Source organism: Ciconia boyciana, chromosome 18 (genome assembly GCF_034638445.1).
Source record: "Ciconia boyciana chromosome 18, ASM3463844v1, whole genome shotgun sequence".
Lineage (NCBI taxonomy): Eukaryota > Metazoa > Chordata > Aves > Ciconiiformes > Ciconiidae > Ciconia > Ciconia boyciana.
Window position 1 is genome coordinate 3,075,844 of NC_132951.1, and position 27,531 is coordinate 3,103,374.

The 27,531-nt window shown below is 44.7% G+C and overlaps 1 protein-coding gene across 3 annotated transcripts; it reads right to left on the reverse strand.

The window, feature by feature from the left end:
- Window positions 1-1,645: 1,645 nt before the first annotated feature.
- Window positions 1,646-26,261, reverse strand: UBAC1 (UBA domain containing 1). 3 transcript variants are annotated; one of them, XR_012045654.1, is made up of 11 exons: window positions 25,908-26,261; window positions 19,762-19,882; window positions 17,574-17,647; window positions 16,191-16,298; window positions 15,029-15,146; window positions 14,204-14,312; window positions 12,535-12,766; window positions 11,326-11,412; window positions 10,276-10,414; window positions 6,809-7,692; window positions 1,646-5,312 (listed from the first exon to the last, which is right to left on the reverse strand). XR_012045654.1 is itself a non-coding variant. In XM_072882920.1 (10 exons), the coding sequence occupies exons 1-10, from the start codon at window positions 26,043-26,045 to the stop codon at window positions 7,577-7,579; spliced, it is 1,227 nt and encodes a 408-aa protein (XP_072739021.1). In that variant the 5' UTR covers window positions 26,046-26,261; the 3' UTR covers window positions 1,646-7,576. The 3 variants fall into 3 exon arrangements, 2 of the variants coding, with proteins under 2 accessions (XP_072739021.1, XP_072739019.1); XM_072882920.1 differs by having other exon boundaries at window positions 1,646-7,692; window positions 15,029-15,131; XM_072882918.1 differs by having other exon boundaries at window positions 1,646-7,692.
- Window positions 26,262-27,531: the final 1,270 nt, after the last annotated feature.

The window sequence follows — 27,531 nt, forward strand, 5'->3', positions numbered from 1 at the left end:
ATTGGGTTGTCACAGAGGGGATTGCAGCCTTGATCCGAGCGCATCGGGCTGCCAGGGTGCAGGAGCTCCCAGGGGCAGCATCTGCCGCTTCCTTCTGTTTCCGCTGGAACCCGCTCCCGGCAGATCCGTTAGAGGAGCCAACCAGGTAATTGTACAATATTTTACTCCTTTTTGTGGGTTAGCACGACTAGCGACCACTGAGTCGTGGGAGAAGAGTGGGTGCACGGAACGAGAAAGCCCGACGGGTGCCCGGCTTGCTGGGAGAGGCGACGGCAAACCCCCCATTGAGGGAACGGGAACGACTCTCCTCCCGCACCACGGGTGTCCTGAGGAAGGGCTCACCTTGCCCACGCCAAGCTGCATTTTCACTGCTGCAACCCGGACTTACCCTCCCCACCCTTTGTAAGTACTGGAGGCGGCTCTGGGGCCGAAGCAGCGGCGAGCCTCTCTCCTTATCGCTGCCGAAGGCGGCCAGCAGCACATCTCCGTGCTGCAAGCGCGCTTCTCATCTCGATTGCCGACAAACACTCTGTCACTCAGAGAGCAGCACTTTTTAATTTTTAAGGTGTGGATTTCTGCCCAGACCTGCCGTACCAGTTTAGGTTCAGAAGTAAGATTATCTAATGATACACCACGAGCTGCTTTAAGGGTTTTTTTTTTTTAATTTTAAATTACTGGAAAGCTGGACCTTTGAACTGTCCTGCAGCACTCCTGTGCATTAAAGGAAAGCGGAGTTAGGGACCACTTGGCACCAAGAGAATCCTGCATTTAATAACACCACATTTAAAAACCTGCACTGAACAACGAGCATTTAGATGTCTCCTACGCTAATCCTCCATCTTTCACGGGACGCAATGAAAATTACTCTGAACTCCTCACCAGTCGCTGCAACGTGTGCTAAACAAACAGGCTGCCGGCAGGTGCTCTTCCTTGCCCCGAACATTGTGTGAAAATGCTAATAACCCCACCTCTTCTTCAGAGAAACAACCTCGCACATTTACCCTCTTAATCAGTTGCCTCCAAGGCAACCACACACACACGTGGGCAAGGCTCGCAGGCGCTCCCCGGCTCAGCGCCGAGCAGCCGGCGGCAGCGCTGGCACTGCCTCAGCACGAAGGGCGTTTTGGCTGCGTCGCGTGGAAGCGGCTGCATCCCACCACACCGCCAGCTGCTATTTGCTCGAGCTATTTTCCTTAATGAGGGTTCCCTTGTTGTGGGAGAAAAGGCTTCCAATTTATCCGTCAACAACCATCAAGATAAATCCCTCTCAAATGGCATCAGTCCGTCGCAGGGGATCACCGATTTCACATAGCCCTTGCAGTGAATCCTACCAACGCAACTTTATCCGGAAAATGGAGAAATAACTTCCAGGTGCAAAAACCAGCTACTGAACCAGGATTTTCTGCCCAAACTTTGTTATAGGTTTGTTGACCAACCATGGAAATATCTTATTTTCTGAGAAACAATTCCAGCAGTCTGCAGATACCAGGAACATTCAGTAAGAATCACAGAATCCCAGGTGGGAAGGGTCCTCAAGATCACCTGGTCCAACCTTTCTTGGCAAAAGCACGGTCCAGACCATGTAACTGAACAATGCTGGATTCATAAACCTTCGCTGCTCCTGAAAATGATGTTTCAGAACACCTCGTAATAAATCAAAAAACTTTATTTTTGAGATATATTATAAATTTACAACACACATAACATCACTGTCTTCAGTGTGTGTATGTGAGCAGGTTTAAAGACTCAGCATTCATTCTAGTCTCGCTCGTGGGTACGACTTCTCCACACGCTGAAGGAGGCAATTGTTTCCGTCTGAACAGGCCTGGCTTTGCTAACAACCTCGATAACTTCCAGAATATTTCAGTAGACAGCAGCGACTGCTTACAAGGATAACAAATTAGTAGCATTTCTTGCTTTTTGCCTAGAGGGCTGCTGTACGGGAGCAAAGCCTGCTGGTTTTCCCACCCAGGGAGAGGGCAGTGACCCACGCGAGCATGTCCAGAATGAACCCTGAATTCCACAGGCTCAGCGCCATCCGCCCCAGTTAAGCTTCATAAAAGTAATGTTACATCTTAGAAACAGCTGTGCATGCCACACATCAGTGTCAGTTCCATATAAAAATTATCGTACGCTGTACCTAATTATTTTATACACAGGTGAAATGAAAAATGTTAAGTCAGTACCTTGCAATATAATTTTACTAGTGCTGCCTTGTGGTAAGTGCTGGATAGCAAATCACATTCTTGTACAGTTCATTAAACTATGATAAAAATATGCAAATTAAAAATCTCTACAGGCCTCGGTTACCTGCTGCAACAAAGACACTTTGTTTTGTGGGGCTTAGTTTAAAACGTGATCCAATTTCTTCCCTCTCCCCAGAGCATGATATAAAACTATACCCAAATTCAGTAAGAATTTAATGCATTTACATTTACTGAAGTTCACATGCTGCAAACAGGATCTGCATTGAAGACCTTCAAATCTAGGGCAAGAGGTCCTTAAAAAACCCCACCTTTTTCTTATACCTAGATGTCAGGATGCAGGTGAGAACAACCACCATGACAGCACATTCACGTAGACGTATTATACACTGCTTGCCGTTTCCTCTGCAGGAAGGTGGGGAGTGCCGCCCTGGCCGGGCTCACCGACGGCCCTCCCTCCAACAACAGCCAACACAGATCCTTCAGAAGAATAACTGGCCCAGAGAGGAGGATACAGTCAGTGGTTTGCTTATGCCTCAAAGCACAAGGACTTACGATCAGATGGAAACACCCAGCTGCAAGCGCCGCTATTCTGCTAGTTAATAAAAATGCTATTTATTAAAAGTAGAAAAACGGGGTATTTACTCTGGATGAAACACTCACTACCCTGCGCACGCTACTCTCCTAAAATTGCCACTGAAGTAGAGATCACTGGTAACCTCTGTCTCTCTTCTACAGGCAATATTTGCTGACAGCGGTGCGATGCTTATTTAAACAACTTCCAAAATACATTAAAAGATCCTCGGCCCATGAATCACAACGCCCAAAAAAAAAAAAGTCGTAACAGTCCCAACTAAAAAGGATTTCAATAACCACTGAAGCGTTTCTCGGATATGAAGATCAATCTCCAAAAGACAAGTTTGGTTCCGGGAGAGTGAGGAAAGAAATGGGGGTCAAGGTTCTGGGACACGCCTGTGATAGAGGCTGCGAGCGGCCAAAAAGCAGCAATTAGCTGGAGGTTTCAGAGCTCTTGCAGGAGCGAACCTTGCACCATCCCAAAAGAGTGGGAGCGCACCGATGACTGCTTTAGAAACCACGCAAGTTAATTTTCCAGCTGCATGGAGAACAGAAGCGTCCTTGAAACGGCGTAAAGATCAGCGAACTGTGAAGTAGCTGGGTAATCTTGTGTGACCGTTTCCAGAGAGTGATGCAGCAGTCTTAAAGGAAGACTCACGCTGCTGCTCACAAGGAGAAAAAAACCTGGCAGATTCTTTGGGCTGGACCAGACACGAGAGGTTTATTAGGAGAGTTACGCTAGCTCAGTCTCACAGGCCAAGACAATCAAGGTCCAAGTTGTAAAGTGGCCACTGGCATTTTTTCCAAATACATCCCTTTAAACCCATCCCCCATAGAGTATAAATATGAAGCCCTGAGAACAAACTTCCATATAGTACATTTCTATTAAAAATATCAGTGTTATGATGACATAATTATAAGTTATATATATTTAAATAAATAGCTAACTAGCTTTCAAGAGTCACGTAATACCAAAAGGTAGAAGATTGTCTGTATCAACTGATGGGGCAAAGAGCTAGAACTGTAAGAAATAGCCACTGCATCGTATGAGCCACCTACCACCCCACTTCCTTACTTCTCCGTGATTTCACAGGCTTCCAAATATTCCCTTGACCACATTATGAGACACTTAAATAACATGTCTTTGCTAGTTAGAACGTGAACACCAGAAGTGCAAGCACAGGACTTGAACCCGTAAATCCTTACTCCTGTCATTAGTACTTCCTCACAACAACTTTTTTTTTTTTTAACAATAACTTCTATTCCCACGTGCTTCAGGACTGGCCTACAGACCAGCTCCACCAGTCCTCTACCCTTCAGCCATGCAACAGGACAGTTTATCACCAGGCAAAGCTCTCACCACACACACTGCTTGTGCCTGGAGACCCGCCTGCACACTCCGACTCAATAGCAGTGATCTTTCAGTTTTTTGCAGTTTTTGTAAAAACTGGGATAATCATTGCCTTTGCAGGCACAGTGGACTTAACTCCCCCCTCCATTTACTGTGATGAAGTAGCCATACACCCAGGCGTGATGGGGACACACAGCTCCCTAGTCTGCTACTGATTCATACCCTAACACCACCACTGATGTCTCGATCAATTCCTCAAGTGTTTGTTTAACCTCAAGGGTAGTTTTGGTTTGTTTTAAATCAACTCCCATGCCTTGCTGCAAACATCACACCTCCTAAGTTCCAGCCTCTTTCAGCTATTGGCCACTGGAAACCGAAGCTCTCAAAAGACGAGCAGGACTATGTTGAAGCCATACCAAGCATGAAGACTGTTTTGCAGATCAGGAAGAACACAGCCTCCAACACTTCAGCTGTGTAAGTGTTGAGCTCTGGAATAACAAAATCCAGAAATAACCACATATTCTCAAGCCTTCAAGCATTTTAAAGATGCAGTATTCCTTTATCCCTAAGGTCTCTAACTGCTGCTGCAGCATTAGGTTGTGCTGTTGAACCTGTGTGTTCTTACCTCCTTCTGTTACGTAAGCACGAGTTGTTTTACTGATGCTTTTTTCCTCGCTTTATAAAAGGTTTAGTGGCACCGATTCTGCTCTGGCATACCAAGGGAGGCAGCTCTGATAGCTTTTATCACCCTGATCAAACTGACACTGAAGAACATGCACAGTTCAGTAGCAGGTCCTGGCAGTATCACACTCTGATCCCATCGCTGCGGGGCTGATGCAGAGATACACAAGCAGCAGAAGCTTTACGCTTAGGGGCGTGTGACTCTGCTCCTCCAAGCAGGTCAGGCACCGCGTATCAGGAACGCGCCCAGCTTCGACACCCGAAAAGCTGGGGAGTTGGTTCAAGTTCCTCATCCACATTGCCCTGGCAGCAGCAGCAGACGGTCCTGGGGGCAGCTCCTCCCATGCCAGTACAGGCAAGGTGGGTTGCTCACTCTTGCCGTATGGCTAGTCCTCTAGGTTCTGCCAGCAAACCAGATGCCAAACTTTTAGATGACTCTAAAGTTGACAGATGATCCTTGCCTGGTCTGACCGGAAGCTCTACAGCCACTCCATGTATTACTGAAATCAAAAGAAGTACTTTAACAAGCCTTTACGTTCTGCAAGGACCAAGGCTGCTACCGAAGTATCTGTTCGTTAAGTCTGAACCTGCACTTACTCATTCAGAAGCCAAAAAACCCCCGTCAAACTACTGGGTAGTTTTTCCCAGCTCTGACTTCTAAAAACACTCATTAAAAGGAATATTTACAAGAATCCTGATTGGTAGAGAAGGACATGTACCTCTAAACATTAAGAGTTTCAAGTAATAGTGTCTTCTGGTAGTATTACAGGCAAAAAGCTTCAGGGAGTAAGACAAAAAATGGACAAAATCATCAAAACCTTTCATAACACTACAACATTCAGTCACAACTATTCATGAGTAGTTGTGCTGAACTCACTGGGTTGCAGGATCAGGTTCCTAGCTTTTACAGTTATAGGACAAGGTTACAATTTAATGTCAGGCTGTCAATCTGTTCTTAGCAAGAGTCCAGGAAAATGGTTTTACCGTCCAATTTGAACAGAAGAAGCATCTCTATAAAGCTTGGAATTTCTAAATGTAGAAGTAAATATGTCAGCAATCATGAACCGTAAAGCTTAATATGAACTTACAAATAACAAAAAAAAAAATCCTGGGATAGTAAGTCAAGATAAAGTCTCATGCTGTTTTGATTTCCCCACCCTTCACATTAATTATGTGAAATTGGCAACTTCAGTGCCTTGACTGCACAACAGCATAGATTAGATGCCAAGTTCAGGCCAAAACTTGTTGTAGGGTTTCAGGTTGCATCTTGTTGCGTTTTTGTTTAATAAATCCAACCGCACAAAAAACCCCACGCCACACTTCGAAAGGTGACTTGCAGAGCTCTTCAGGATCTCTCCATTTGACAGGACACCTTTGTGCTATTTAAGGACAGGGCCTCCATCTGGTTACTCTGCATTTTGGAGAGGCAGGTCTTGCCTAGCCTGCCTTTCCAAAAAAGGGCTGTGAAACACAAGACGTGGCAGGGATCATGACAGATGTCAATCGTGTTTCACTAACTTGGAAACAAAAACCTTTTTTGTTCAGACTGTTAAAAAAGTAACACCTGCAGAGCGCAATCGTAACAAAAGCTAGCTGGATATTCACCAGTGAGTTCTGTTCTTAAGAGCTCACAACTCCTGTTTGAAATCTCAAGTCAGTCTTCTAACAAAATAGGAAAGACACAACCTGACATTCTTGGTATTTCCAAAGTAAAAATAAGTGTCAAGAAAAACCACTTCTACCTCAAAGCAGATAACGATTTCAAGCGTGCTTTTAAATACGTTAAACAAGGTAAAAACCTAAGTGGTTCTGCTTCTTTACAGATCACCAATAAAAACCCATGCAAATTAGTTGCCTTTTTGTAAACAGTTTGAAACAAAGTCAAAACCCACAAGTCTCCCCTTCCAAAACCGTGCACATAAAAATGGCAAAAAAAAAAGCGCACTACGTGAATATATCCCTCCTTGTGCTAGGATATGGCAGAGCGTGAACTTACGAACTGCAGCCTACTTGAGAATCCAAGTCTTGGTGTAGCGAGTTCTGTCGTGAAAGAGATACGGCATCTTTAATGTAGCTGACAGAGAATCTCCTACAAGTATAACCACTGTGGGACTGCAACAACACTAACGCAGAAAATAAATAGGAAAAAGTAATGCTATTTATTAAAAGAATTCCATCTCTGAATTATTCTGTTTAAATTATAATGCAAGATAAACAAGTTGGGATAGAAATGTGCTTGCTCTCCCAATATTTGGACTTCTAAAAAACATTTCCTAAGAATCAATTTAAAAAAACATTTTATAGTTTGATATAGCCATAAATTAATACTGTATGGAGATAATGAATATCCTATGCTAGTGGTCAGTGACCTTTTGTAAACACTAGCCAGATGCTAGCAAAACTGGCTAGAAAACTACTGCCACAGGCCTTTGTAACAAGCATGATCATATTTCTTTCCGACAATCAGATTCCTAATTCTTTTCACAAAACCTTTTCCTATTTTTTGATATATTTTATTTTAAACCTAATACCTGAAAACATAAACAAGTCTTCAAACCTCTTCCACTAACACTAAATCCACAAGGCAATTAACTTCAGTTGGCCATAACTACATAAGCTCTCGTGTGAGAGACCCATTCAGACAGGATCTCTCCTCGCCCCCTTCCATCCGCCCCCCCTCCCCAAACAATCCATGCATCCTCCCGCTGAGGAGAAGGTGAAGCGAGGGACAGTAGGAAGTGGCACAGTGGACTGGCATTCCCCTCTACGTGCGATTCAGCGTCTGGAAGATTCGAGAGATCTGTAGCATGACAGGCCCAGTTTCTGGATCATTCATCCACTGAGTGCTGTTCAAGGGGTTTTCAAGCATATCCTCGAAGGCTGCCAAGAGATGGAAGTTGCAACACTCAATTAGTCCTTTAGTCAGCAAAGGCTGCGATGTTTGGGATGCTTCGACAACAGGACAGTTAGAAATAGGTACAAGTCAAAGGCAGCGGGCAAGCGTCACCCAAGAACGGCGGGAATACACGTCATACATTTACCATTTGCACTCCTAAGTCTCCAGACTGGGATGCTACAGGCTGTTACGCTTTCCCCATTCCTCAGCATTAAATTCACTGCAGACAGAGGGTGATTAAATACTCAGCCTGGATTATAGCCCATCTTACCAAACCTCAAGGACATGGGTTTGAAGAGCTAAAGCCTTAGCAAATGTCTACGTGCAGTCACAGGGAACATGCTATGGAATTCATTCATTTACGAAAGCCCATCTTAGAACAGGGTCGTTTGCTGCCAGGACTCCTATGGGAAGACTCTTTTGCAACTCCACTCGTCTGATCAAAGATTTTCCACATCCCAGCCTAGATTTCTTAATGGCTAGTTCTCGCACAGTATCTTTTGCCCCCCTGGTACTTAACCAAGACAGTTCACAGAAAGCACTGTCACCCCCTTGCCTCTGTTACCTTTGCTTTCCTATGCTGCACTTTGGCTGTCCTATGGCTACTCTCTCATAACATCTTTGAAGAGAAAACTAAGCCAGCAAAGTAAGAAGCAGGTATGCCAAAGGCCATCCAGGAATAAGCAGCAGAGCCAGCAGAAGTGTAGCCCCTTGAGGCCCCAGATCTCAGAGCTCTATCTTTTCAGAGAGGCCCCTGGAGCCAGAAGGGAAGCAGCATCTTCCCTCTGAACACCATGTGCTTTCTCCTTCCTGGTGTTTGGAGAGCAGAGGATGTCAGGGAGGCAGGCACTTCCACCTGCCTAGACATAGGCAGAAGGGGAAAGGCTGTCTGCGCAGAACAATTACCTCCATTTCTGACCAGTGACAGCGATCCAAATATTTAAAAGCAGTTTCTTCCTTCTATACACAGCTGTCTTTACAATAAGCTTTGTTGTTTTGTTTTTTTAAATGTGCTAATTTTCACTCTTCTACTTATGTTGAAGGAACCAGACAGCTACTGCAAGAGCTAAGCTGCAAATCTGTCAGAAGAATGGCCCAGGCAATTATTTATAAGCCTTATGACAGACACTGAGCTGGACTACTGGACATTTGGAGCAGTCATTACGGAACAGGACAAAAAAAGCAGTTGCACATCTGACCTATTCAGAAGTCACCAAAATGTCAGTGTTGTAAGAGGCTGGCAGACCAGCACCAAGGTCAGTGTCTTAACTTTCCCAGGAGTGTTAGTGTACAAAGCTCCAACTGGCATTAGTGGGAGCTGTAAGCACCCAGCACCTCCGAAAGGGTCATCATTAATACCTTGCTCAAGGTCATGCAGCACGCCTACAGAAGAGCCCAGAATAAAGTACAGATCTCACCTTTCAACACGTTAACTATATTCTTTTACACAGACTCAAGAGCTTAAAACTAAAGCTTTATCAACACACTGTAAGTATCTAATTAAAAAACAAACATTCATTATTAAAATCTGTGACATAAGCAACTTGCAGATGTATCATTAAGAATATATTCTCTGATGTTCATCCAAGCTTTACAAGCGCATGTAACGGCACTTCACTTTCTATTTATATTCTGAGCTGCAGTGTGGAACCCTCGTTGGAAATGAAGAACCCGTTTGCTCAGAAATCAGGGTGGGAAGGTTCTGGTCTCGAGTTATTTAAAGGCTTGCAAACTCTCCTAATTACATTTAAAATAGTATTTTTAATAGCTCTCTTGAAAGAGCTGCACACATGCCCTTTATTTAAAAGCATGGCTTCAAATAAATAAAGACTAAATGCAAAACTTTTTATATACATCACAGAGCCAACGTCATTCTTCTGTACTGTCCTCCAGCGTCAGAGAGACCAATTCATCAGAGATTTATATTTCACCGTCAGGCTCATCAGCTGGGTACTTGCTGTGCTCACAGCCTTTCCGACCATGAGCACACAGACTTCACCACGGAGCTGAGACCTGAGCAAGGGGAAGTGTATTTTCACATGCGTTATCTCAACTTTGATAGGCAACGCCTTAGCTCAGACTTCTTGTTTGGTTACTCTTCCACAAGGTATCTTCTGTCTCATTGATGAGGCCTCAGCACACAGTAAGCTGTACAACAGGAGACAGCCTTGTTTTTTCTGTGAAATCATCAGAGTTCTAGACAGACATTCCCGATTTTTCCCCTCGTGGCCAAAGGGAGCAGACAAAAGGTCCCCTAAATCCACAAAAGCACTGTAGCCAGCAGCTATTGAAGTTCTGAGTTCAGCAAGTGTAATCCAGTAGCCTGGGGAATTAGTATCATTTCTGGGACAGCCCTAAGTTCTGTTCTGGGTTTAGCGGAGTTGCAATACAAAGCAAACAAACAATACAGCTGCTGAAAATGAGGAAAAGGGTACAGAGCTGCACCGATCCCACACAGTGTGCTGCATCATCCAGTCTCTACTCTTATTTGCTAGCAACTACAGAGACAGTGTGTGTGTGTATATATATATATATATATATATATCAGGAACCCAGGCAGGACTTACCTAGTAGAGTTTTAGGGTTGGTTAGCCCTAACTGTACCACTGGGTTTTCTAAGATGGCTTGGAAGAGAGGGCTATTGGTGTCAATTCCCTTATCTAAGTCCTCTGGAGAAGGCTTTCGGTCTCCCAGCAGCCATTCACACTGAAAGAAATCACCAGGCACAACAGATTTCATGATTGGTTCCATTAGAATGAAAGTGTCTCAGAAGTTTTGACAATGTAGCACGTTAAAAATACTTTTTCCTCTCACAGTTAAAGACCAAGCTACACATTTCTTTTCACACTAGATTACTATTCATTTGTGTGTTGCTCCCACACCTTTATTTCAACGGGATCAGCAGCAGTGCCTGGTATGGTAATAAAATTATACCAACTTTGGATATTTCAAAGCTCAGGGAAGATGTGTGTTATCCTACTTATGTACTGCCTTCCTTATGAACCCCATCAAGAATGCGTCAGAGGATATTGGGCTGGATGGTTCTTCAGGCTAACAGAAGCCAGCACTGGATGCTTAAGAAGAGAAGATTCCTTGGCTGTCAGCTGTGTCCACATAATTTTCCTTAACATATCATCTGCTAGCAGGGAACTAATCAATCTTTGAAAACCTTCATTTTTTTGATTCCATAAACTGTGGAATACATTGCTGCAGAATGGTAATTTACATACTGCATGGCTTGAATCGCTTGATCATTTATTCCTGTCTTTTAATCAGTTATTAATTATTGGGAATACCTTTTCCTTTCTCTTGATAGCATCACCTCTTTTGCAGATTCTGGTGAGGGAGTTTCTCAAAAGCTTTTTTGAAAATCCACATATGCTACCCGAACCAGATCAGCCTCAACCTCCTGCATGCTGAGTTCCTCTAAGAAGTCGAAAACCTTTGTATTCTAGTTGTGTATCTAATTTGAACGAGGCACAGAATATATAGTGCTCATTTCACCTCCAGTAACAGTTGGGCTTTGATAGATCAAAACATCAACCAATTCAATGATGAGAAGGATCAGTTGAGCAGACTATTACAGCAATAAGGAACAGAAATGACATTGTACTCACGGCTGCATTTTGCTGGTTGTTGTTTACTCTGAGTGCATCTACCACTTCTTTTTCATCAAATCCCATCTCCATCAGGGCAATGACAGCCTGTATCAGATTTGCACAGCTCAGTAAATGTAACACTTAAACAGAAATGAGAACAATCACATCCTTTTGCCTTCCGTGCAGGAGCTTTTTGTGGGGTAAAAGACCCCATTGTTTCCATTTGTAGACCACTAAGTAATCTTATCTACAAAGTTTTCAAATATTCTATATCAAAAGTGCCTTTATTATGGAAGAATAAATCTTAAGAGCGAAGGTAGTTCCTATCCTCAGTCCTGAAAGCTGAATGCAAGGCAAAGAGCAAGTGTACCTGGGGTAGAAAAGAGAAGAGCAGGACAGAAACACCTTATTTTAGAACTTCTCTCACGTCACAAAGCTTTTGTTCACATCTCACTGACAGATCAAGCGCCACGTTCATTTGTAGTTAGTTCTATTCACTCAATTTAATTTTACTTCCTGGATTATTATATTGCTAGTGAGTATTATGTATTTAGACAAGCGTACCTAGATATTGTTATGAGAATGTTTAATCATTTAGAAACTGTACCCAGGTGATCAAACACAATTGCAGCTTTTGACGGAAATGACAAGAAACAGCTAGTTGTAAAACCAAGGCGTTGGATTCTAAAGAGCACCTCCTGGTGAGTTTACAGGGAGATAACAACACGTATTTTCACTTCAGCTAATACCCTGTTGTGAAAAAAGGTTAACTTCTGCATTTGCTGCAAGACTTAAATCTGCTGGTGATACTTTTCCTTGCCCCCTAAGTACAATAATGCTCTTCTGTCCTTTTCTACAGCAAAAGGACCTACTCCTGTCCTGAAACCCTTCCTTCCCAGACAGCAGTCAATAAAAAGCAATGCCAGGAGTCTGGCAGCTCATTTCAGTCCCATCAGTTAATTTTCAGGTGCAGAAGTAACAGTGTCAGTAATTTAGATACTGTTATCCAAGACAGGGATGCATTAATTACGTAATAGCCCTTTCAGCAACCTGAATTTAAACAGTCCCTAAAGACTTCCACTAAAATACTGTCAAGCCAGCATAATATACATCTACTCAGATGTCCCATTTCATTTATTAACTAAACATTTATTTCTATTACATGGTGCCCACACAATGCCTTCCAATCCTAACAGTTGCATAAACAGTGAGATAAACAGCACGTACTCGTGGGTCTGGACGAAACTCTCTTTTCCTCCGGATCTTCTTGAATATTTCTGTCAGCTCGTCCTTGGCCTCTTCCCCACCTGCTTCTGAACTAGGACCCGCAGTCGCTTCAGCAGAGGATGCACCGGCTTCAGCTGTGGCTTCTGATGGAGTCTGACCTGGAAGGGGAGCATCCACTGTAGGGTCATCTGCGTGTTCTATCAACCACTCCATGGCCTGTGTCACTGACATACTGAAAAGCAAATTAAAACACAAGGATCAGAAACACTCCAGATGTACAGTAGTGTTCCACACACCTTTGCATTTATTCCTGTGGTACACTGTCTTGCAGGTTAATTAGCATCTGAAAAGTCATAAATAAAGTTTTGGAGCAAATCTCAGAGCACCTTAATTCTCTGTGCATTCAGGGCACCACAATCTTCTCTGAAGCCAGGAAGACAGAGGAACGAAGTCCAACTTGGGCAGCTGCCACCCAGATTTTAAAAGGCATTTCTGAGGGAGTCACCTTATTGTCCACATCATCTGCTTTATTTCACAACAGACAAACCCTGACTATTTGCAACTGTTGACAAAACTGCAAACAAAGCATGTTCCAAATTTACATGGAACCGCATCTCAGATGTGAGCTGCTTTGTTTCTTCTTAAGGAGATCGCTCTCAGACATCCATCCAGTGATCAAGGAATGCCATTAACAACGCAAGAAAGAGGGTGAAAAACATTACACGTGCACAATATGCCTTGAGCGAGAGCAAAATTCAACACAGGCAATTGCACTGGGACATGTACCACTCTGACTTAAGAAGAAATCTGTGATCCCTCAAAGGAGAGGCCAGCCCAAGGGAACAGAGCATCGTGATCATAACACCATCACTTGCTGTCCACCGCAAGTGCTCAAGCTAAGGGATCTTGAGAGCACCCCAACGCATCTCTTCCCAATGAATACAGGGGAAGGAAAGATAACGATAGGGCAACTGAACATGTAATTTCATTTGACACATGGGAATTACTACATGTTCATAGAAAGGAGAGGAAAGCCTTTGCCTATTTGGCTTTCCAGTTACAACATGAAAGATGGAGGACATCAGGGGAGAAAGTCTTTCTGAGCCCAAAGGGAGAGATACTGGAAAAGAGCGACTGGAATATGTTGTGGATTCTCTATCACTAGGAATTTTCGAGAATGGCCTAACAAACCCCTCTCAGGAGTGAGGCAGTACAGCTGATTCTTCTTAGGGCACAAGAACTACATTACCTCCTGTCTTCCTAGAGCTGCTATCTGGACTTTACAATATTCTTGGAATATTTTAAAAAGATCAGCACAAAGTATTTTTCTACAGCTGAAAGACCAATGTGGATGGGCTAGGTTTGCTTTTTTCTCTGTAAAATCTGAATTCTAAAGCAGAAGAAAACGTCAGTTTAATACTTGGAAATAGTGCCAGCCTGGCAGCCTTGTGAACCGCAGACCAGCTATTCTTTCCAGAGCAAGTACAGCACTGTTTCCCCTTCCCTGTGCCATCCGCACCTGCGCGCTGCTGGAGGCAGCACTGTTCTTTGAGTTAATGCTTTTTCCAACCTAGTTTTAGGTGACCCACATAAGGAAATTTTAGAAAAAAATGCATTTTTTTTTTAACCATATCAAGTAATTTACAGGCAGCATGCTGAGTACACTTACTGATTTAATCGAAGGGCTTTGACAGCTCTGCTTTCTGGAAACCCCATTTCTGTAAGCTGTCGCAGAGCTATCTCATCCACTCTGTCTTCCTCATCCTCATCCAGCATGGCTATACATACACAAACAAAACAACGTTCAGATTGACTTCAAGCTAAAATAAAACCCTTTCTCAATGGAATGGCATGTGTTAAGTTCAAACCCCATTCTTCTCTTCCATCCCTGCTTTTGTTTCTGCCCCAAATTTGCTATCTCATCATTTAATTTGCTGCACTCAGCTTGGTCAGGCTCAGATAGATTCTTCCAGGACAAAGACTTTGTCCAGATGTGTTCAAGATCTCAAATGAAAGACAGCTAACTCTCACATTACCATGGTATTTCCACATAAGTAAATATATCGGAGATTCACTGAAGATCTGTTTATAATTTATCTAGAAAGTACATTGGATCTGGTCATATCAGATCTCAAGGGCAAGCATTTCCGACAAACGGAATCAATAGCTACACTTCCTCCTCATTTTACTATCTCCTTGTGCATTTTCAACTATTCTTTACCATCCCTAAAGCACAACTCGTGAAGTTTTCCAGTTTTTTCCACTACTAACGATTTTATTTTTAAATGGAACTTCTCATCCATCCCAGAGGGACCTTATAAATTCACAAGTTTTATACAACCTATACCCACAAGGTGAAATCTTTGCTACGAAGTTTGTAGTAGCTTTGCTATTACATTAAGGTCTGGACTTCACTCCGCAAGCCCACTCTTCTGCTATGGAAACCAAACAAGTTCCCAGGATTGAACTAGTAACTATAAAGACATGTTCATACCATTTGCCTTCTTAAACAGTTCAACTGCATCTGGGTTCAGTGCTAGCAATTTCTGTGCAACTTCTATGAGAGACACTAATATCTTCCGGAGCTCTGTCTGGAACTGCAAGAAAGGAAACTGTCAAAACATTTAGACAGGAAGTTACCAGACATCATTAAATCTTAATATACCTATTGTTAGTATCTCAGCAGTAGTCTGGTCCCCTGTACAGAAGGTTGCTTTATTAGGGCTTTATTTTCCTTGTTTAGTCTCTCAAGAAGCACTGTGCCTTTCCTGTGAAGTGCTACATCTAAGTAAAAGCTACTGGGCAGGAAGGTCCTTTTATTTCTACCACAGCTTGCTGCCCAGTACCACCACAAGATGTGCAGTGTTCAAGAAACTTTGACTCCCCCCTTGCAGAAGTGTTGTAAGAAGACAGTCACAGTAGCTCCGTACCAGTGCTTTCTGTGAACCACTGAGCCTTCCTGGTCTATCATTTGCTTTCTAGTAATCTAAATTTGAACAACATAGATCAAAGCTATTTTCTAAACTGAAGCATCACTAATTCCTTTCAATTGGACATTTGTTTTTAAAAATGCCGTGCTCAGTAGGTCATGTTGGCCATTAAACAGCTTAAATACCAATTGTCCCCCTTCAGGTTACTAGGGCACTCTGACCACATGCAATGTGTAGGCAGATTCGCTGCTTCATACTCCTACTAGTAAAGAAGGGTAAACGTAGTCCCCACACTGCTGAAGACACGGTTAGAAGCATTACAGACTATCAGCATTCAGTTACTGAAGTCAAAATTTATGCCTAATTACTCTTTTCAAAACCATGGAAGAGAAAAAAAACACTGCAAACACCTGAACTATTTAAGACTGAAGAAATAAAACCCCCTAACTTCACATTTGCCAGATCTTGAATACGTTTACTGAGGCTTTCCCATGGACAAATAAAACATTTTAAATAATAATTTAGAATAGAGTGTTTTATTATCACTGAATAATATGACCTGTGTCTAAATCTTAAGCTATCTACTTTAATATACATTATATACATCTGAATTTGTCTTGTAGAGAAAAGAGAATCACATGCACATGTAAGAGAAAAAGTTATACAAGATAAAAGCCTATTTGGATGTTTAGGGTGCGAGTTAAAAAAGTCAAGTCTACTACTTACATCCCTCATGTTGTGATGGGCCACAGTGCGATCTACATTGCGAGACGGCAGATTTGCAGTTGCTTTGAGAATAGCATCCTTATCAGGAGCTTTCTGCTCTTGTTTCCTCTGAAGGATAGGAAACATGATCAGGTTTCATAACCCATTATCCACAGAACAGAGAACACAGCATAGCGGAGAGCAGTTTCATAGTCTTCACCAAGGCATCAAGCAGTGCTCTGTAACTTGCAACTAAGAGAAACAGCAGTCTAGCAATACAATGGATTAATAACACCAGCATCATTTTGCAATTATAGAGCAAAACTGGACCTGTTGGGTTGCCCCACTTTCAGTCCTTATACCTATTTCTGATATCTAAACACAGGGAAATTCCAGCATAAAGAGGGAAAGTGATGGATCAAACACGGAGAGAAACGAGAGGCCTCAGTGCCCAGCACCGTATTCTGCTCCACATGGTCTGCTCATAGCACGCTCTCTTCAAACCCAGGGTTTGTCAAGAGATGAACCAATACTGTGCACAGCCTAACGCTTAACTGCTTAATACTGGAAATGCTTCGCCGCTTGCAAGTATCATGCAGAGATACACGGTGCCTTGGGTTTTCAGTACATGCTTATAGTCCAGGACAAAACATAGCAGGGTACGAACTACAAATATTTCCCAGTCTTATGCTCTTACAGTGACATTCTGCACAGCAAGACCATACTGAAGAGAGAGACATACACCAATACCTACAGGAAGGGATACAGAGACATACACCAATACCTACAGAAAGCAAGAAGAAACAAAGCTGTGCAAGGACAAAGTAGAGACACCTAGGAATTCACAACGTCAAGCACAAGCTTTGCTCAAAGCGTTTATGCGATAACATCAACTGCAGTACCACTTGTGCATAAGCATCATCCCGGGCATCGCTGACCCTCAGTAACAATTACATTCCAATAAAATAAAATAAAAAAAGAATAGTAAGGGGTCAACTCTTCAGCTCTAGAGACCTGGTTAGAGGGTGACAAGCCACACGTAGCTAAAGACAGAAGACAGCCTGACAGCAAGTCAACATATTTCTACTGGGAGAGAGGCAAAGCAAGCCACTTGCTGAACTATACTTACACAGCTATTAGACACTTGTTCAAAGATCAAATCTATACCACTTCCACAGAGTGTATCTGCATGTCTTATTCTAAGACAAATGTTCTCACAATCAAAGTTAAAAATGTAAAATCAGCTTCCTCAAAGTTTGGAAGAAATATGAAGTAATTTCCCTAGAATTTAACTGGCGGCATTTGCCTCTACAAGCAAAAAGAGTACACCACAGTAATCCTTCCGCATATCATTAATAAAGCGGTTAATCAAAATGGCCAAGTCAAGAAGTCTTTCAAACTCACTTTCTCCTCTGCTGACACGTCTGCCATTTTGGGGAGTGGAGGTGGTGCACGCTTCTTTATCAAAAGTAAGACATCTGGAAAGAGAACAAAACTGAAATACATTAGAAAGTAATGTGAAAACAGTTCTTGTAAGATACTTCACAAATTCAATTTTTCCTGGAGATTAATTTTCTATTAATTCCACTGTAGCATCAGACCTTTCTCACACTTCAAAACCTGTATGGCTTTACACACTCCCCTTCAGTGTTTGCAATTCCTTAGCGCACAGTCAATTCAAAACATCGTCCATTATTAGTTACGCTTTGACTGTTACTGGTGTCTTCTCCTCACACAACACCATTAAAGAAAGGGTATTACAGGCTCCAGTTGTCTTGCACATTAATAGTACAGCAATTGCCTCATGATAATAAGAAAGCATCAGCGCTCTCAGTGCTTCCACTGAGAAGGAAGCAATAGAGACAGGCCACGGATGGTTTTTGGTCTAAGCTGGGGCCTTCCAACTGCAGCAAGGCAAGCATCAAGCTTCAACAAGAACTTCTGGTATCGGGCTGAAGCTCACCTCTGTGTGTGAATGGCAGTAGAGCCATTCACGGTGGGATGCATCGCTGGTAGCCCACCAGGGCAAGTCTCGAGAGCAAACAAGTCTTCAGTCTCAGATATCCCACATCACTTGGCACGAGCTTGCATCAGGCTTTTAAGACTAATACTTTCCCCTTACAAGGCACCCTTTTTCTAGAAATCCTGTGATGCTTTACAAGTTTCTAGCACCTCAGTTACTACGACATACATTCTAAGGGTGGAAAGATGCAGACATGCTGCTTAGAGCCCCAAACGGGCCTGTGCAGCATCTGCAGTCCTTCAGCCAGATACGGCCTGACACGCAGTTTTTACTCTATTGTATTACGCAGGTAAAAAGCAAGCAAAGCATGCTTTGCACAACAAGTTTCCTTGGTCTGGCTCAGCACATAACAGCCAAGAGCAACAGCCGGTGAAGGCTGTTAACCCTCATTTGTCCAGCTGATCAGAACGCGAAAGGATCCACATGCTGACTCTTGGCTGCCCTGTGCAGTCAGCCAGTGGCAATCAGCTGTTGGCTGCGATCTTGTCTCCCTGACAAGCAAGGCACATGAAAGGTAGAGCACACTGCAGAGGGAAAAGGAGCAAGGAGGCATTCGCATGACAGCTTACTATGACCACACAGTTAATACTGCTTAGCTGCTGCAAACTGCAATTCAAAACTCTGTAGGAGCCGGCACCTCGGCTAGAAATAATACACCACCAATCAGCAAAAATGCTGTCCCTTGCCTTTGCCTAAGATGGCACTTCTCAGCTCCTGTTCAGCTCTAAAGGTGATAGGTGACACTGCCTTAGAAGAGAGACCACGCTGCTCATGTTCACGGCAGCAGCTCTCCAGCCTGCATGAATTCATGCAAAAACCCAGGAACTCCACTCCCGCTGAGTTTCTGCTTCAGACAGTATTTCGGCCTACAGCAGTCCTGCTTCTCTCGCTTTCTGCACCACTGCCCTATATCTCCAGAAGGGGCCATTAGCTTAAGCTGTCTAGGAAAAACTGACTCCAGCTATCCCGACAGCTCTCATCTTTAGATCCTTCTTTTGTTTCACATTAACCCTTTACACCTTTAAAGTTCAGGAACAAATACATACCTCACGTACTCTACTGTAGTCAGTGATACTATAGCGTGATGGATTCTGACCTATGTTTGCAGAGGACAGACTGAGATCTAAACTGCGGACACTCAGCCTCAGCAAACATCCTATTGCTTGACCTAGAGACCTCAAGCAACCCCTCAAAAGCATTAGGTCTGTCTTGGAATACTTAGCCATGATAACTATTTTCAGATCATTTTGAAGGAGAAATGCTGCCCTGGGGGTTTAAAAAAAATTGCTTTAAAAGGAGATAATTTGTTTAACTTAGTGACTTAATGAACACTCCCAACTCCTTTTCAATTCTTAAAAGGAAGAGTTAAGAAAAGCAAACTGCTCACGGGGCTTTCTCTAGGGAAAAAAAATTATGTCCTTTTTTATTTTCTTCCTTTTTTGCCACCTTATTAGCTTCCTATGTCAAAGCAGAGACTAGATATTAAAACAGTCACAGTTTGGAACTCACCAAGTAGTTAAACACAATCTCATTTCCAGGCTGATAGGATGAAAAGCCAGACAATCTTACCTCTATCTTGAATGTTTTCCTCCAACACTGTTTTTGTGTCTGTCAGCACCTTCTCAGAAGTAGCATGTATCAACTTATGATGTGTCACGGTTTTTGGATCCTCCAAGCTCCCAGGTACACACTGCAGAAGATAATAAATATTGAAGATTAGAAGACAGAAATAAGCCTACTGCATGAATCACTGCACTTTGCACTTAAGATTCTCCACATACGAACTGTACCATCATTTACTAGCTTCTTAACAGCTGAAGTAACAGCACAATATGCTAGAGGCCAGTGCACAGAATGTATTTTATTAAAGAACCTGAGGCTTGAATTGTTCTGTTAACAATACTCTGACTGTGGTAGGTTTCTACTTGCATATCCGAGCTTCCGGCAGGGAAGAATAATCAACAAAAGGAAGGATTCTAGCATTCCTTCCTTGATGCTGTTAAATGAATAGCTACGTCAGGGAGTTGGACTTGATGATCCTTATGGGTCCCTTCCAACTTGAGATATTCTATGATTTAAGTTCCAACTGATTATGATGCTCTAAAAACCTTCTTTAAACAGACAGTTTCAAAGACCTAACGTCACAGCCCAGTTGCCCCAAATGAGCCCTTCAAGGGCACCAGCCTACTTGAGTGGATTATACTTTTGCAGTACAGTACATCTCTATCACACTTAATTCTGAGTACTTGGTCCTATACTCAGGCCTACGGAGATTTGGAGCATAGCAAGGATGCTCTAGGACCCACAGCTATGTCAATTCTGCAACAGATCGCTAAGGTCACTCACTCTTCGTGAGAAGTCTCGGGGTAGCAATTAGCATCATGAACTAAGAATGCAAATCTGAAAAGAGCATCCAGTGTTTTTACAGGAGGGAAGGCTATAATAATGCAGTATGGTTCTCATTTGTAACTAGAAATAGTTACAAATAGAGGAGAGACTCTTTGCTTCATCTAATAATTACTATTTACACACACTGTCAGAGTAAACAAGCAACTGCCAGCAGCGATTTTGGTATACTTGACCTTAAACTGGGAAGGAAGCAGCAGTTTCTACACCTTGTTTCCAGCTGAAATCAACAGATTTGGCTGCTGGAGCCCTAAGCTGGGTTCCTGCTGAAAGTGCTGAACAAAAGTTACATTCACAACTTTTCTTCCCAACCACAAATAATCAGCGTACAGTAGATTTTTTTCATATATGAATGTTGTGCTCGATTCCTTATTACAATTCAAAATCATATGTCAATTAATTCACTAGGGAATCAAGTTCAAATCCTGAAAAAAAGTGTGTGCACACACAGGCCTTGAACTGACTCATCTTCACACCAGAGTGGCTCCCAGATCCACAGTGATAGATTTCAAGAACATTACATCAGTGCATCTAGAGGCTTCTAATTTGTTTGAGTGGAAAAAGAAAGCATAGTGGTTGCAATTCCAGAAAGGCAAAATTAAAAATAACAACCTACCAAACCCACGAAATTGATGCTGCTGTTCTTGCCACAAAATAAGACGCTAAATACTGACCTCACCTGCTCTGCTCACAAAACACAGCTTTTAATGACACTTCTTTCAATACATGTTTTTTCTACCAAGCCACTTTTACCATGTCTGCAGAAGAGTGCGTTAACCCTTCACGTAACTGAGCCGTTTCCAGAAACCCCAGTGAAATCAGTGCTTCACTGTGATGCAGCATTTAGTCCTGTTCATCCTAATAAATCACCAGCCTCCTTCAAAGGAATCCTTTTAGTCCACCATCACCTTTTCTGTTGCGACTGCAACTGACGGAAAACTCAGCTACTTGCCCTTTTTCCAAATATAATGCCCTTGTTTTCAACACGGATCTTCAGTTTCTCATCTGAACTTCTGTACAGTTCTGATGCCTCAATAAGATTGAGGCAAGAATATTTGAGTCCTGCTTTGTATAACAATAGCTTCTTACTAATCCTTCAGCATATTAACTGCTGAACAAAAGCCAAAGAACACATTAAAGCCTAGAAGCAGCTGGGAGTACGTCCTGCAATGGATCTGATAAGTTACCCAAAATGCAGAAGAGTACATCAGTGGAACATCTCCTCTCCGAACAAGCTCAAAATATTACTGTTACAGATCCTTAGATCCTCTTCCCAAAGGAAGGACTTGAAAATGAGAGCTGGGAGGCGTACATTTGGGGTGGGACAGGATGGGACGTGACATGGACTATTATCCATTTCTTCCCTAGCACATATAAAGGGGGGGTGTGTGCGCGCAATCATAATACTTACTAATAAGGCGAAAGTGTAAGTGAAAAAATGAAAGCTGCTGTTTTAAACGAAAAGTCCTGTGGACACCTCTTCTTACTTCCTGTTCCTCTAACCACTTTGTTAACAACTGCACAGAACAATAAGGCATATATAGACAGTACATATGTCAAAGAGAATGCTCAGTGAAATACTTAGCTTACCTTAACATTTTAACATGCCCTGGAAATAGAAAGGCCATCTTAACAGGTAATGCCTCTACTAGCTCTCAACAGTCCACCAGGAACTACCACCACTAAACATCAGATCTCACTGTGGAATCTTGCTTCACCATATCTGCCAAAATACAGTATTTTTGTATTAAATACAACACTTTAAAGTGTAACTGAAAACATCTTCCTGCCCAGAGAGAGAACAGCACTGGTAATCCACAGGAAGAGCAGTGAGGGGGAGAGGAATTCCCTGCGCAGTGCAGAGAAAGCATCTGTCACACAAGTGAAAGGAAGCCGAGAAATCAGGGTGCACCTTGAGGCAGAGAAATCAGGGTTAACCTTGCTGCCCCAGGGCTAACGAGCACTGCTCCCCCAGCAGTCAGAGGTGCAGCGTGCTGGGGAAGATGGGCTCTCTCTCACCTGTTAGTATAAAAGGACTGTAGGAGAGGATCTGCTGTTTCATCATTTTGCTTCCAGCATAAATATTTTCATTTCTTTTTAACACTGGAGTTTACGGCAGGCTGCTTTGCCAGGCAGGTGAGAAACCTTTGTTCACAGGTTCCCGAGCAACTGCTGAAATTGTAAGCCCTGGCGATGCTAAACACTATTTGCAGAGCCTGGAATCCTGATAAACCGCAAGACTTTTTGTTTGTTTTTAAAATAAGAAAAAACATTTTTTGTTTGCTTTTATTAACAGACACATTTGAAAATAGTACTGACACTCCCTACTACTAAGCTGGGGTGGCTTAAACCATCTGCACCACTCGCAAAGTATCCAAAACATGCCCAGGGCCATGAACCTACCTCATCTTTGTACTCTGAGAACTAGCACCTTGCATCTCTGTTCCACAGATACTCCCCATCATACCTTAAAACCCAGGCGAGTATCACTGAGGCAGCTTAAGAAAAAGGGGAACAGAAGCATTAAAAGCTTGCCCCACGCTGCCAGGAAAATCACAGGTAGAGCTTAGGTACGCATACAGCCCACATCCGTGCATTCCGAGTGCATGACCTCAATTTATATCAGTATTTCAGAAACACCGCTGAGCCTCAGCAAGAAGCAATGGTCTCTTGTGATGAGAGTATCAGAACCAGGACTGTCTACAGCATCTCTGGCCACCAGTGCTGTACCTGGACTGTCAACGCCGGGCACAAGAATTATGGACCATAAAAAGGTTTAAGTTAAGCTTGAGTTTCTGTGGTTAAGCTGACCCTTCTCAATTCTTGTTCTGAAACAAACAGTTGCTTTTTAAGGAAAGCTCAAGGCCTGCTCCCGCTGAGCTGGTGGGGCCTTGCGCAGGGACAAGCGAACACTTTGATGGTGAAACTTGAGTTAAAAAATACCTAGGAAGGGAAACAACTTATCAGGCATTTGCTCACAGACTACGTAGAAGGCATTACTGAAGGCAGCAGTTTAACAACATGTAATCACCACTAAATTGTTAGAGGTCAAGAGATAAAACTAGTGGCAGGGGTTTCTTCCTTTATCTGTAATAAATAAAAAAACCAATATAAAATTCAGAAAAGAAAAAAAGACATCAAGAGTGACACTTCAGAGATCAGTAAGCATTTGAATGTTATGGAGGGAGAAGTGGCCACCTTCCTAGTTCAAATCTTACAAATATTATCTTCCTCTGCTTCCTGAAAGAATGATTTCAAAGACTTTAGGGAACATAATAATCAGAATCTTGCAAGAGATGGCTACATAAATTATCTCAAGGTGCTAACAAGATTCATTGCCACATACCCATGATCAGGAGTCATGATTTTTCCGTTTCTATTTTTCCCCTCCATAAAACTATATATTATCCATAATGGTTATGCAAATCCATACCATTAGCACAAAGCAGCAGAGAGAATGAAATCAAACATCATGCCAAGTTATCAATTGTCTTCTGTCCTGACTCGCACTGCAATGCGAGCATCTATTCAATTAAGCTTCCTGATAATTAAAGGCCTTTCAGCTCTGCACATACGCATGTAATCATTACCCCACCCTGTTTTGGCAGTCTTTGCACCACTCTTCTGCTTAATCACTCAGCTGCGCTGAAGGGGGACAAGAGGGGAGCATTACACTTCTTCCAGGAATGTAACAGTGTGAGGAGCCCTGCACCCCGCTGCTTTCAGCAAGGCACCCCCATTTTCCCTTAAGAAGGATCACACCTACCTCAGATGAAGCAAACCCAAATGCAGCCCTTCTCATCCCTACATCAAAAAGCACTTACAAAGACTACAGGACAAGAAAAACAGCGTGTGCTGCGACCAGTAGTTTCCAGGGGTTCTAGCTGAAAGCAAACAACTAGCAGGCCTGAGGCACAGGGCACCTGGGCTGCTGGCCACCCTTACTTCACAGCATGCTCATTCAGAAAATAAAACCTTTTACCCCTCAAATGAGGGGTTAAGTAATTACATATTACAGGTATGTTCTCTATTGCAAGTGTGTTTTATGAAAAAAAAGTCTTTGCAAGACTTTGAAGACAAAAAACCCCACTATTAAATGCGGTTTAGTAAACCGTGCTCCCGGAGACGGGAGTAGAGGCTCTTGCTTTTGCCCTTCAAAAGTTACACGTCTCTCAGCAAGAAATTCAGCAGGTTGTGACTCGAGCTGCCAAACCACGTTGTGTTGGCTCCAGAAGGGCAGACTTTAGGACAGCCCTGGTCATGGGTCACAACCTTACATGCTGTTGTTGTCAATCACGTTTTTGCTTTAAAGTAAAACGCTGTCATGGCAGACCTTCAAAATTCAGTCCAATAGTTTCGAAACCGCTGGTTTTAACATTTAACACCCACAAACACACCAGCGGTAATTGAGCATGTGAGTACAAAGAGCCTGTGTTTTCCAGCTCAACTTCTACGGGGTGCGCCTGTGCCTTTTTATGTGTTTTCTCTTCCAGACAGTGATTAGTAATTTACCCCTTGGACACGTCCATTGAGACCTTACTGCTTAGAGCACAGGGAGAGCATGAGAAGAGCCTGTTATCTCCCCACCAAATATCCCACTAGCTACTGTGCCAACACAGGGTAGGGCTGTACTAAGACTTTTTCAAAAAAAGGGAAGTTCTCCACCACAGTTACTACTTTCCTTGTTTGTTCTTAAGTAGAAAGAAGAACAAACCAGGCTATAACTTCTGAGGGGAAATCATCAGAAGCCAGTTCACCAGTCTCTTGCAACGCACGGTCACCAGTTCATAAAGCGCACGCAGGAGCTGGTGGTTCCTAACTCCACTGCAAAACCCACACCAAATTCTGTGACTAAAGGTTGCAAAGTAATTTCCCCCAAAATCCTCCTTTTCCAACACACAAAACTCTTGAAACAGGGTTTTTCTTTCTGCATGCAACAGTTTCACATAATTCGAGGGGGGGGTGGCAGACACAACAAACCAGGAAACCAGAACACAGAAACACTTCTTTACTTGAGCTACTTTTTTTTAAAAAAAAAAAAAAAGACGTTTACAGGGCGTTGGAAAAATCTGTTTTCTTCACTCGAGGACCTCCCTGCCCTACCCCCGCCCGTGACCGTCACTCCCAGCCCGGAGCACGCCGCGCACCGCAGACAGCGCAAAGATTCCGGCCCTATCTGTGCCTCCCACCCGCCCGGGCTCGCCGCGCCCTCCCAGCGCACCGCAGCGCCCAACACACCCCCGGGTTGCCCGGGGACCCGCCGGGGGAGCCGCCAGCCCCGGGGGAGGGGACGGGACACCCCTCCTTACGTGCTTCAGGCATCGCTCCTTCAGCTTCTCCACCGTGGTGTCCTCGGGGACCTCCTCCAGCCACTCGGCCCCCTCCATGGTGCACACATGGAGCCTCAGCACCTTCCCCGCGAAGATCTTCTCCTCCTGCACGAACATCGCCCCGGGTCCCGCCGCCGCTCCCGGCCCCCGCTCTGCCCCGGCGACGCCTCAACCAGGCCCCGGGCACCGCCGTGCGCCGGGCCCCGCGCTACCGCCCGCCCATGAAGGTGACCCCGCCAGGCCCGAGGGGAGCGGCGAGCCCGGCCGGGCCGCTGCTGGGAGAGGGGAAGCTCGGTGGGTCCCTGGCGGCGGCGCTGCCCGCCCCGCCCGCCCGCCCGCCCGCCCGCCGCGCTGCCCCGGCCCCGCCGCCGCCGCTGTCAGCGCCTCGGCCCGGCCGTCCCTCCGAGGGGACGGGGGCGCTCCCGCGGCGGCCGGAACCGGAAGGGCGCGGCGGCGCGGTGCATGCTGGGAGATGTAGTGTTCTGCGGCGCCGCCGGAAGTGAGGGCCGCGCCGGTCCCGGGCGGGAATAGAACCCCCTGCCCCTGGGTGCTCAGGGGAGGTTTTCCGATGGTTATTAACGGCTCCGCGACGGGCGGGGCGGCGCGGCTTAAAAACAGAAAAATAATGGTTTTTTAAAAAAAGTGTTTTCCCAGTGCATTGTGGGAATCGCAGTCTCTCCCTCCGCCCCGGAGCACTGTGGGAAGTGTAGTCCTCCCCTCCCGGTGCACGCTGGGAGCTGTAGTCCCGGGGGCCGAGGCATCGCCCACCAGCCCCGGCCGGGCCGCTGCGGCCGGCCCGGGCAGCGCTGGGGCAGCGGGCTGCCCCGGGGACACCCACCCGCGGGGCGCCGGGGAGGCCCGGCGGGAGCCTGCCCTCCGCGCCCGAGCGGGGCGGGCCGGGCGGCGGCAGCGGAGTTCTCCCGTCCGCCGTTAGAGGGGGACGGCGAGCGGGGCCGGCGCAGCCGCGTCCCGGCTGCCGGGCTGGGGTCGCCTCCCCGCCGCGGGGCCCCGGGCCCGGCCGCGGCCGGCGGACGGGTGGCAGTGCCTGGGGACAGAAGGAGGCGAAACCCGCCCTGGGGACCGTACCGAGCGGGGCCGTCCCACGGCCACGGCGGACCGTCTGTCTCATCCCACGGCCACGGCGGACTGTCCCTCCGGGGCCTGCCTGTCTGTCCGGGGCCTGTCTGTCTGTCCAGGCCCGGCCTGTCCGGCTCTGGAATTAGCTGCCCGTCTCCCATCCTTTCCACGTGGCCGTGGGTGCTGCAGGGTGCCCAGGGAACGAGCGGTACCTGCGAGTAAGCCGGGGCGGAAGGCTGGGCGCACGCTTTCTACACACGCGAAGTCCTTTGGCTTGTTTTCCCTTCCCGGATTATTGCCTGCAGCCTGACAGGGGTTTTTTGGTGTTAAATACACTGTTAAAGGAGCTCGAAATGAAAAAAGGCCGCTGCAGCTATAGCTGCTGGATTTTTATGTATGAATTAAATGGAGCTGTACTTGTCTAGAAAAATATGAGGAGTATGTCATCATTTCATCTCTGAGAGCACGGTAGTGTTCATGTTACACGCTCAGTCTGGAGCTGGTTGAGCGGCAGCTAAAGCTTTCT

Excerpts from the sequence above, each read along its gene's own strand:
- UBAC1 (XM_072882918.1), bottom strand. The coding sequence starts at position 26,045 with ATGTTCGTGCAGGAGGAGAAGATCTTCGCGGGGAAGGTGCTGAGGCTC. Across the intron at positions 16,299-17,573 it reads ACGTGTCAGCAGAGGAGAAA|AGGAAACAAGAGCAGAAAGC; the intron begins GTGAGTTTGAAA and ends CCTATCCTTCAG. Across the intron at positions 10,415-11,325 it reads ACAACCAGCAAAATGCAGCC|TGTGAATGGCTGCTGGGAGA; the intron begins GTGAGTACAATG and ends GATTTCTTTCAG.